Genomic DNA, 10,864 nt, shown 5'->3' with positions numbered 1-10,864 from the left:
CAGTCCAGACAGTATGGGGATATGTAACCTGCGGGGTCTGGGCTGTGCACTTTCTCCTGGGGTTTCTCTGCACCTTTTACTGCCCAAGCCAATCTCTCTAATGTCTGTCTAAGCTACATATTTGATTAAATTTGATGCATGGGCAGATGAGGAATTACAGGTTCAAATAAATGAACTTTTGCTGATCTTGACGCACCACCACTGGCTTAGATTTTGTCCTGGTACAAGCTCTTTCCAAGATTTCTCTGAGTGCTGGTTTCATTATCATCGACAGGACTAAAAGTGTTTGTGTTCTTTCAAAAGAATGTATTTTCTGACCCACCATGGTAAAATAGTAGAGACTGACAAATAAAACAAATAAGCATTTCCTTACTGCCCAAGATGTAAGACTTAAGGCTCCCTGGCAGCCACGAGCAGTAAGCCCTTGAGGCAGCCAGTCCCAATGCAGACGCCCTCGGTGCAAAATACACAGCTGAGTTCAAGGACAAATTATGAGGAAGGAAAGGAAAATATTTCCCTGCAGTACTTAAACTGGTTGCATGCATGACTGCTAATATTTTGGAAGACCAATTCATCGTTAGCCCAGACTTCACCTATGTCCTTGTTCAGCCCGCTACTGGAAGAGCTAAAACCCTTGTGTGGTGCCTGTCCTGGGACGGCACAGCCCAGGGAGCAGCAGGCCCTGTTGCCCGGCGGAGAGAGATGGTTAGTCCCCAGCCGAGGAGCACTGCCTCAGCTCGAAGCTCCCTCACATCCAACCTCTGCGTCTCCTGCTGCGCATCCCGGTGAAGCACTCTGCGCCTTGCACCTTGCCCAGCATCTCCCATTCGGTGGAAAGTCATCAGGCACCTAGGACGAGGCTGCTCCCTCACCGCTGCCACTGACGTGGGCCCCTCGTCTCCTGCTGGGAATGCTGCTCCCAGTGAACAGACAGGGGTCCCTGGCTAGACAGCAGGCACTGAGGCACAGAGGGTCCCCTGGGCTCACCCCTTCTGCATGGTTCAGGCTCTGAGAATCCAGTGTTCGTTTTGTGGTTTCGGGGACAGTCCCCACATTCTAGCAGGTGGTCAGGACGCTCCACCAAGGACTGCTCGCAGGGAGGCCAGGGCAGAGCTGAGTCCGGGCGGAGGGAGAGGCTCAGCCCGAGCACCCCGGGAGAGCCCTGGTAGCCAAGGGGGTGCCAAGCTCTGCAGCAGTCAGTGCTCTGCACACCCGCCCGGGTACACGCGGAGTCCATGGCTCCTCCTGCTCATGGGGAGACCATGAGAGGGCAGTGCCTTCGTCCCCCAGGCCCCTCCCTGGGCCCTCCGGCACCTGCCCCGTCGGGAGCAGTGTCTGAGGACAGCCCACGGCCAGGCAGCACCCTGTCCTCTCCGCCCAGGTGTCGCCCGGAGGGCAGGAGCGCTCAGCCCCCGTCTGGGCCATTGATTCACGCTCTGCTCCCTGCTAATATTCACAGACACCCCGTGTTACCATTCTCCCCCTCGGACCCGGATTTGCTCTCTAAGTGACCAGGACCTCACCAGGCTTCAGCCCAGCCCCCACACGAGAGATTTACTGAAACTGAGTTTCCCTTTCCAGAATGTGCACTTCCTGCCCCTCCCTGATGGCAAGACCCTGAACACTCAGAGTGCCAGGAGGGTGGACCCTGGAATGTGGGGCCCTGGCACCCCACCCCGTGTGCCCCTCTATTGGCTGATTCTGATTTGTTTGCTTTGGCTGTTAAAAAAAAAAAAAAGACTAATCACACACGTAGCCCTTCCACGCAGTCGTGTGAGTACTTTGCATTAATTTTTAATCCTGAAGGGTTACTGGGAGCCTTTGAAATAGTAGCCAGAGCGTCAGAAGCACAGGCAGCCCTGGGATATTTTTGTGCTGGTGTCGGCCGTGTGGTCAGTGCTGCCAGGACCGTGGTCACTTGTGAAGTCCAACCCCACCCCAGAAATTGGGTATCAGAAAACAGGGATGTTTTTCCCCCCAAAAAATGGAAAGACTATGACTCACCAAGGAGGGGCTTTGGAAAATGCCAGAATGAACAGTGAAAGCAGAAGCACCATGGGAGCCCTGGGCCCTCAGCCCATGGACCATGGTCGAGACCTGCCTCGTGCTAAAGGGCAGTGGAATGACATGTCCCTGACCTGGGCGCCGCAGAGGACATTGCAAAACAATGAGAAAAGTGAACAACACCAACCTTAGCTGTCGTGGTTAAGGGAGGTCAGCGGGGCCACGCTGATCCGGCTGAGGAGAGCACGTCCCGCTCGGGCCCTGGGGAGGACTGTCTGGGGCAAAGCGCCACTCGATGTGCGTCCACTTAGACGTCAGCAGGTGAGGGGCAGCCGCCAGCCTCAGCCACTTCCAAAGGGAAATGTCCACTGAACGGACAGGCTGCGAGAGGCCACACTGACTCCAGAGTCCGCAACGGGAAGTGGGTGTAATGAGGGGAAGGAGCAGGAAGAGATACGGGAATTTGTCTCAGAAGGGGGGTCTGTGGGTGGTATTACAAAATGAGTCACTGAAGCGGGGGATGGTGAGGCCAGGAGAGGAGCTAACACTGGGCCCGAACAAGCTGCTGGCTGAAGGAGCTGCCTTGTGTCCCCAACACTGACATTACCTAAGCAAATCAGCTCTTCTCCCCTTAGGGTGGGGGCGTCATGAAACTGTGAGCATGAAACCAGCCAACTGCTCGTCACCCAGAAAGCCAAACTGGAGCCAGGTTGTTTGGCCACAGAGGAGCTGACCCAAGGCGGCCACCAAGGGACTCAGCTGGCATCTGGCTCCACAGTGCCGGGAGCCCTATGGTTTTATATGGGGGGGGGGGGGCTTCAGGGGTTTCAGGTTGACTTGGGGAGCCACACACTGCCAGGCCCAAGGTTGGCTGGTGCCCATGCATCCCGGGGAGAGAGGTTTGACTCAGTAGCAGAGAGCGACTCCTGGGGTCCAGGGCAGGCAGCAGGCAGCTGTCACTAATTCCGGATATTCTACCAACCCCCAGGGAGCACAGAGGATTTTGTTCCGAGTTCCAGGAATTGCAGTGGAAAGAAAGGCATTATATGCATTCAAGACTAATCACTAGGCGGGACTGGAGGAGGCAGCCAAGGTTGCTGGAGGTAGATGCGCTCAGCCTAACACTTAGTAGGGGAGGCTGTTACAAAACGGAGGGGCCCAGTGACACTGACCTCAGCGCCCCTGGGGCGAAGGCCCCACCATCTGGCCGCTCAGCCAGGGCAGCGGCCAGGATGTGCAGGAAGCAGGTCTCCGAAGCCACTGTGTGAGGGCAAAGGCTCCTGGTGGAGGAGTGAGAGTTTCATCCCCGTGTTCACAAAATCCCGAGTGGGTCCCGTCAGATCAGCCATCCAACATCCTCGGGGCCCGGGTTAGCCCTTCACCCTCCGGAGGCATCACTGGGAAAGGCAAGAGGCAGTGATTCTCCAGTGAGAAGGCACTCAGGGATTGAGGCCTCCGAGACAAAGGCGGCGGAATTCAGCCATCAGGATGCAATAATGCAATGACTGGGGGCGAGCACGGGCCCCCTCAAAAGGGGCAGTAACCACGTGGGGAACATGGTTACCGGCCTGGGCGAATTACAGATATCAGAGTCGTGGTAAACAGAAGGGAGAAGAGGCAGCTGGGAGCAGCACTGACTCCTCACCTTTCCCAGTGAGAGTGAATCACACTAACAGTGAGGACAGGCAGTGCCCATGGGGAGGGGAGGACCTGGGGCGACCTAGTGGGGGTCCGAGGGGCTGGGCAGGGCTGCCTGTCAGTGAGTCCCCCTGGCCGCTGGGATTCCAGACCCCAGGATCTGAGGGGATCCTGGAGAGGAGACTGGCAGAGGGGACCCCGTTCTCAGGGCCGCCGCCCCCATCTAGGTGAGGAGGGATGAGGTGGCTGGTTCACCTGAGGAGCAGGTGGGCTAAGGACAGGGAAGAGTCCAGAAGGACTCCCAGGTGTCAGCTCAGCTGGGGAGACAAATAGACCAAGAGCCCAGTGATCACACAGAAGGGGCCAATAGAAGCTTCTAGGGAGCGGAAGGGAATTGACTCCTGTTGCTTAAGAAGAAATTTGAAATTTGAAGTGTTTAATGCTACACACTTTTATATATATCACCATTACCGGTGTGTATACATATACATACACACAGGTAATGTACAGATACATTTATAGTATGTATCTGTGTCTTTGTATACGGTTTACATGAAGTCATAGACAAGAATTTACCTGTGTATATGTGTATCCACATATCCACCCATACCTACTCATCTCATTACTTTGTATGTACACGTATTATTTAACAAAATGTAAAGGTAAGTTTTTATATGAAGCAGGTTGTGGCTTATAAAATGCTTCAAGAACAAAAGGAATTCTCATCTACCCTAAATGCTATTCCCAAATCATTAACATTTCCCCATTTCCTGGATCACATGTCTCTTCCTACCATCAAGAGATATTTTCTCGGTGAGTGCTGAAGTAAATTGTAGACATCAGCACAATTCACTCAAAGCAATCCACAAGGCACATTGACCCCTTCATCATGTGTTTCCATTGTTTAAAGGCAAGCTTTATTACAATGCAGTGCTCCACTCTTAAGCATATTATGTGTGGTTTGCCTGATAATGAATCCTTAGCAACACAGAGAGATTTTCCACCACCCCAGAATTTTCCCTCAAGTCCCTGTTGCTCCCACCATTAAAGTAAAAAATGCAGGGTCCTAAGCACCCCAAGTCCACAGGACATCACAGCGCAGACGGTTGGGGCAGGACTCCCAGGTTTTCTGCTCCCCAGTGGGGCTCAGGCCGCTGTCAGCCGGTGTAGGATAGTCAGGGTCGCAAACAGGGCAGACAGGGGCTCCTTGGCGTCCAGGTCCCAGGTGGACCTGGGGTCATCCGGCTCCATGCTCAGCCCACACTCCTGCAGGAGCCCATAGGTGATGGCCACACCCTCACCCTGCAGGGGGGCGAGGAGCTGGGGGTCCAGGCGGAAGGGAATGCACCAGGGGTATTTGAAGTTGGGCTCCAGGATGCTCCGTACCTAGAAACGGCATCAGATGTTACAGGTCAGGCTTCTGGTAGGGAAGAGGCCACCTTCTGTCCCCTACAGGGGTGATGGAGCAAAGACTGTTCTGGAGTCACCAGGCCGGGATTGCATCCTGGTCATGCCTTCTGCTCCCTGTTCTCCTGGACACAGTGCAGCAATCTGTTGGTCGCTGCTTCCTGAGTTGCTAAATGGCGAGGCTGACAGTGACCTATGGGACGGTGGCACTCGGGGTCGTAGGCGTGTGTACATGTGTGGACGTGTGATGCGGCTCCTATGGCCCCACACATACGTGCACGGAGACAGGAAGGCAACTATGTGAGTAAAGTGGGGTTATTCCTCAGAACCCCTGAGCTCCCCAAATCTGTAACCCTGTTTGAATATTTTAGAACGCTGGGCCACTTCAGGAGTTTCCATGGACACTGAGACCCTTACACCCACCGGGCCTGTGCTCCAGAGGACATGAGTGGGTTGTCCAGGGCCCACCCTGGGATGGGGTGCCTCCTCCCGCAGAAACCAGCATCAGCTCTCCTTCCTCTGATTCACTCTTCTCTGTGCCTCCCTCCCCCAGCCCCTGGGCCTTGGGGATTCTCACCAGCTCCCGCTGGTGGGGCAGGATCCTCCTGTCCATGGACTGGGCCAGCAGAGCGTGTTGTACGTCACTCAGCACTGGGAACAGCGGTGATGGGGAAAAGAGTGAGGAGGAGTCAAATACCCCCAACCTAGGGAACTAAGAAACCCTATGATAGGGAACTCCAGGTAGAAGCATAAAACCTATGAGCCTTAAAATGCAGACCCCGCCCTCCCATCTTCCTGCTCTGGGGTGGCCTCCAGGCAGCCACAGGGCACTGCCCAGAGGAGGGGATTCTGGGGCTCGGGCTGGAGCCCCCACCCCAATGAGTGGGTGGTGCACATGGCCTCGTCTGTGGGCGCCAGGCTCTGACACATGTGGCAGGTTGCCTCACGGGCCGGAGTGAGAGGTGATGAGCAGATGAGAACCAGATGCATCGAAGTGCTTGGAGAGGTGGCAGCCAGCAAATTCCTTTACAAAGTTCTGGGGACCACCCTGAGGCTCCCCACACCCCCTCAAGTTACTCTCACCCAGTATGGCTTCAAACAGGTAAAGGATGGGGCCCATGGCGGCAGCAGGTGGGTGTCCCAGGCCCCCTCTGAGCTCAGTGAGGATGGCAGCTGCAGGGCCAGTCAGATCATCCAAGGGCTTCTCCTCGTCGAGCTGCAGAAGGCGAGGATGAAGAGGAGGATGACGACAGTGTCAGGGAAAGTTGCCTATAAGTTAGGGTCCGCACGTTATAAACCGCGTTGGGCTAATGTCTTTCTCACCAAGAGCCACTGCGTGGGCAGCAAAACCCGGCCCCCTGATTGCCTTCATCAGCCCACCCTCCCGATGTCTGGGCAGTGCTGTCACCCAAACACACACCATTTGCAGGCTTGACCAGCCCAGGCCAGCTGTGGGGCCCCTCACCGTGTCCATGAGGTGCTGCAGGGCCCGTCGGTCCCCCAGCAGAGCTTGAAGACTAGCGGACATGACACCCCGAGTGTTCCTTGAGAGCAAAGCCACTTCCTCCGTGTTCATGAAAACCTCTTGTTCCAGGCACTTGAAATCTGCCACCCAGGAAATAGGAACAAGCCTTAGGCAGAACGTGCCTGGATAATCACCCCCCATCACGTGCGCAAACTCATCTGTCCTTCAAGCTGCAGGTGAAAAGCATCCAGTGGGAAATGTGCTTGAACACGGGGGGTGGAGGTGTCAAAGCGGGCTAGAGAGAGGAGGAGGCAGCTGAAGTGAGGGGCAGAGATGGAGATTCTTAAAGAATCTTAAAGAAATGTGCAGGGTCTCCTCAATGGGATCTTTCTGGAATAACGAGGACTCCAGCCTGGAGCTGCAGAGGTGTGATCGTCGCTGGGCTGGACTCGGCCTCCACCTCAGGCTGAGGTTGGGGTGACAGGCACGGGGTCGTGTGTGCTGAGCCCCTACAGAGGTCCCGGCACCCTTGGGCCCTACAAACCTCACATGTGTCTGTATCTCCTGGGTCTGGGAGGGGTTAACCTTCCCCAGGGCTCTGAGGGGCCACAGAGACGGCTGAGGGGGAGGTCACGTGAGTGGAAGCTCCAAAGAGGGGCATTTCTGTCTCTGGGGACACGCTGAACCCCAAGTCCCTGGGCTCAGGTCGACTCCTGTTTCCGACACAGCGTCAGTGATGCGGCCGGGCAGAAGGTGGAGGCAGCAGGAGGGAGGACATGGAGGGGTGTGACGGTGACCACGCTGGAGACTCGCTGCCCAGTGCGGGGGGCTGGGGGTGTCCGCCTGTCAGTCACCACCCAGAAGCCTCGGGTTCCCTCTTGTAAACACTCACCTTGCCCTGAGGGTTCCTCTAGTCTTCCTGGAAAGAGAATCACCAGAGATCATGTCTCTCCTCATCCTCAAATTTACTCTGAGACCCCATGGTGGGTCTGCGCCTCCCACCACACCCGCACCTGCTGCCCCTCAGGCCCCTCCACGTCCTCAGCCCCCAGGGCCCCACTGGGCAGAATGCTGGGCCAGGCCCTGGGCAGCGGTGGGCAAGGCTGGGGGAGCTGCGGGCTCAGCTGACCGACAGGAAGTTTCCCTCCCAGCCCAGCACACTCACCTATCGGGAGGATGTGACCGATCGCTCCACACCGCATTTCTGGAAGAGAAATTAAATTCCCAGCCCAAGAATTAGTTCAAAAATGCTCCATTTCTCTAGCCTCCACCCCAGCTTCCCCACCCTTCCCGCTGCTCTGGCCTGTGCCCAGGGCACCAGGCCCCAGCACCTGGGAAGGAGCCCCAGCAAGGATTTGGGGTTCAGTGTCCAGAGTTGACTGCTGAGGGGATGGGGACCAGTCCCCCTGTCCTGGCTTAGCAACAACCACTTACCTATCTGTCTCCTACAAGACTCTGGAAAGAAAACAGAAGGGCTCACTCACCAAGAGTTAGTCTCCCCGAGAGAGACAGCACAGGCGTACCACACCCCAACACGCAAGGGTAAAGCTGGGGTTGTGTGTGTTTTCAAGGGTCCTCTGGCGACACACCGGCTTGGGGAGGTGCCTGGTGACCACTGTGCCAGGCTGAGCCCCTGGTGCTCTGGTAGCCCCTAATTATGTCAGGGCTCCCGTGGCTAATTCAAGTCAGAGAATAAGTCCGGTCTGAAACTCACCTTGAAGCATTTTCTGCTTTTCAGCCGGGTAGTTCATAACGCCTGACAGGGGAGAACCAGGTCAGCAGAGCCACAGCAGCCTGCTGGTGTCATCCCACCCCCAGCAGCTGCTGCAAGCCAGTGTGGCAGCTCTTCTCAGAGGGCCTGGGGACCCCTTGATCAGAGTGTCAGGGTGCTTGCGACAACTCAGGAAACCTGATCTCACTCCGGACCTTCTGGGTCTCAGGCTGAGACGATCTGGGAATCTGTACCCATCCGTCACACTCACCCCAACTGAAGTTTCTGTGAGTGGTTACAAAGGGCGAGGGGACAGAGGGCAGCAGCCCGGGAAGGAAGCCCCGGTCAGTGTCCAGTGTCCGGGAGAGGCGCTCCAAGCAGGCCCCTCCCAGAAGTGAGCTCACTGGGGTGAATGCAGAGGTGGAGGCGGCGAGGCCAGGGAGGGGGACACGGAGAGTGGCCGCTTCCTTAAGGAACTGGCCCTTGGCCTCCCTGGTGGCGCAGCGGGTTAAAGCGCAGCACTGAGAATCTAAAGCCACTTCTGCATGAGTTCGGTTCCCGCCTGCCCCGGAGGTGACCACATGGCGTGGCAGACCTCTCCTGACCCGCCCGCTGCTCCCCTCAGCAGTGTACTTCCTCCATCCGCCTGTTCTGCTCCCCGCTCTGTCTCTGGTGAAGCCTCTCACTGCCCCTGCAACTCTGGCCTGTAGCCCAGTTCCGTACGCATCAATAAATAAAATCTTTAAAAAAAGAAAGAAACTGGCCCTGAGGGAAAGTGGGTGGCAGGAGGAGGGGTGAGGGTGAGGAGCTGTGACCTGGCAGGGCTCTGAGCCGTGGTCAGCTCAGGGGGGAGGCAGGAGAGCTGGGCTGTGAGCGCTGTGTCAGTCCCTCTGCCAGACTGTCCGAATGCCCACTCTGGGCAGCAGGCCTAGCAGCTGTTTCATTCATAAGATGGTGAGGAGCGTTTCTGGTTTTCTCTGTAATCTTGTGGCAAATCTTTGGCAAGTTCTTGAGGCGCCCTGCACCCATTTTCCTCTCTGATTTCCTGAGGGTGGGGGTGGGGAGGGTGGTCCTCTCCCCCAGTCAGCAGACACTCACCTTCCAAGATCAGGTCAGCCATGGGAAGTGCTAGAAAGGAAGGGGACACCCCACCCAAGAATCAGCTCAAAGATGCCCAGTTTCTCTGCCTTCCTGCCCCAGCTGCTCTCGCCCTGCCCAGGGGACCAGGTCCCAGCGCCTGGGGAAGGAGCCTGGGGCAGGCACATGAGGGGTGGGACTTAGAGTTGTCTTCCTAGAGGGTGAGGGGGCTGGGGCGGGGCGGGGAGGAGCGGGGGAGTCAATGCCACTCTCTGGCTCAGAAAAAAACACTTACCTAATGACATTCTCTGAAGCCTAACTGGAAAGATAAAAAAGAAGGGTTCACTCACCAAGAGTTAGTCTCCCCAGAGACAGAGAGACACAGACACACAACATTCTCTCTCTCACACAAACACATGCACACACGCACACACACACCACTGTTCAAGGGGGAAAGCTTGCTTTTTGCTGTGTCTTCAAGGGTCCTGCTCCTGAAAAGCAGGGGAGGAGGAAGCAGCAGGGAGGCCCGGTCTCCCCATGCGGAGGGGCCGCGCCCCCTAGGGCCCCCGTTAGGATGCAGCGTGTGTGGGGTCATGGGACTAAGGCCAAGTCTGAAAGCATGCCCAGTCTGCAACTCACGTTCTTCAAAGGTTTTCTTCTTTTTATCATCTGAGGCCTCCATAACACCTGGAGAGAGGGTTTGAGGTCAGAGGATCGCAGTGAGAGGAGTCAGGTCAGCCTGCAGAGTCTCCATCCTCACTGCAGCCCAGCCCTGCTCCTCAGGCCAGTGTGGTAGCTCTTCTTGGGGGGCCTGGGACCCCTGGATCAGAGTCCCTGGGGGCCTGGGATAGCTCTGTACCCCTGAGCTCAGTCTGGACCTTCTGACGCTGAGAAGACCGTGGGTCCCCTGGGTCCCTCTCGCTCCTCCAGAGACCTGCTGTGGGAAGGGGATTGCTCCTTCCGCCCCCCGGCAGGGTGGATCCTCTGCCCTGGTCTCTGTGTCCTGAGTCTCCTCCCTCGTGCCCATACCCACCCTGCCAGCTTCCTGGCTGGCTTCAGGGTCCACACGGAGAAATGTTCAGAGGCCGGAGATGTCCCTGCACCACAGAGTAAGTGACTACAAAGGACGGAACCCATGGGGGACACAGAGGGGAACAGCCCGGGAAAGGGGGCCCCTTGGCAGTATCCAGTGTCCAGGAGAGGAGCGCTCCAAGCAGGCCCCTAGCAGAAGTGAGCTCACTGGGGTGAATGCGATGGGTGGAGGCAGCAAGGCCAGGGAAGGGAACACGGAGAGTGGCCGCTTCCTTAAGGAACTGGCCCTGAGGGCTGGACTTGGGAGGAGGGACAGTGGGAGGGGCCCTTGGCTGAGGGGCTGTGAGACGGCAGGGCCCTGAGCCCGCGGCCAGGTCCTGGGCGGAGGCAGGTGAGGCCTCTGTGTCCACCCTCTGCCACACTGTCCCCTCTAACCCTCCCACCAACACTGAAAAGGTTTTCTCACGCTCATTTGCAGACAAGGTGGGGGACAGAGGGATTCTGATTTTCTCTGGAGTCACAAGGAAAAT

At 56.9% G+C, this 10,864-nt stretch overlaps 1 protein-coding gene across 1 annotated transcript in view; it reads right to left on the bottom strand.

Moving 5' to 3' along the window:
- Window positions 1-4,563: 4,563 nt before the first annotated feature.
- The window catches only part of GSDMC (gasdermin C), a 16,405-nt gene continuing 10,104 nt past the window's right edge, over window positions 4,564-10,864 (bottom strand). Inside the window, exons 5-12 of the mRNA XM_012722901.1 lie at window positions 9,942-9,989; window positions 8,229-8,270; window positions 7,680-7,718; window positions 7,407-7,433; window positions 6,515-6,654; window positions 6,133-6,265; window positions 5,627-5,700; window positions 4,564-5,028 (exon numbers count right to left, since the gene is read on the bottom strand). Coding sequence (XP_012578355.1) covers window positions 4,789-5,028; window positions 5,627-5,700; window positions 6,133-6,265; window positions 6,515-6,654; window positions 7,407-7,433; window positions 7,680-7,718; window positions 8,229-8,270; window positions 9,942-9,989 — 743 coding nt within the window. The 3' untranslated portion in view covers window positions 4,564-4,788. The remainder of the gene's footprint in view (window positions 5,029-5,626; window positions 5,701-6,132; window positions 6,266-6,514; window positions 6,655-7,406; window positions 7,434-7,679; window positions 7,719-8,228; window positions 8,271-9,941; window positions 9,990-10,864) is intronic.

The sequence above is a fragment of the Condylura cristata genome, unplaced genomic scaffold (assembly GCF_000260355.1).
Source record: "Condylura cristata isolate star-nosed mole 26May11 unplaced genomic scaffold, ConCri1.0 scaffold00009, whole genome shotgun sequence".
NCBI classification, from domain to species: domain Eukaryota; kingdom Metazoa; phylum Chordata; class Mammalia; order Eulipotyphla; family Talpidae; genus Condylura; species Condylura cristata.
This window is presented reverse-complemented; position numbering and strand designations above follow the sequence as displayed.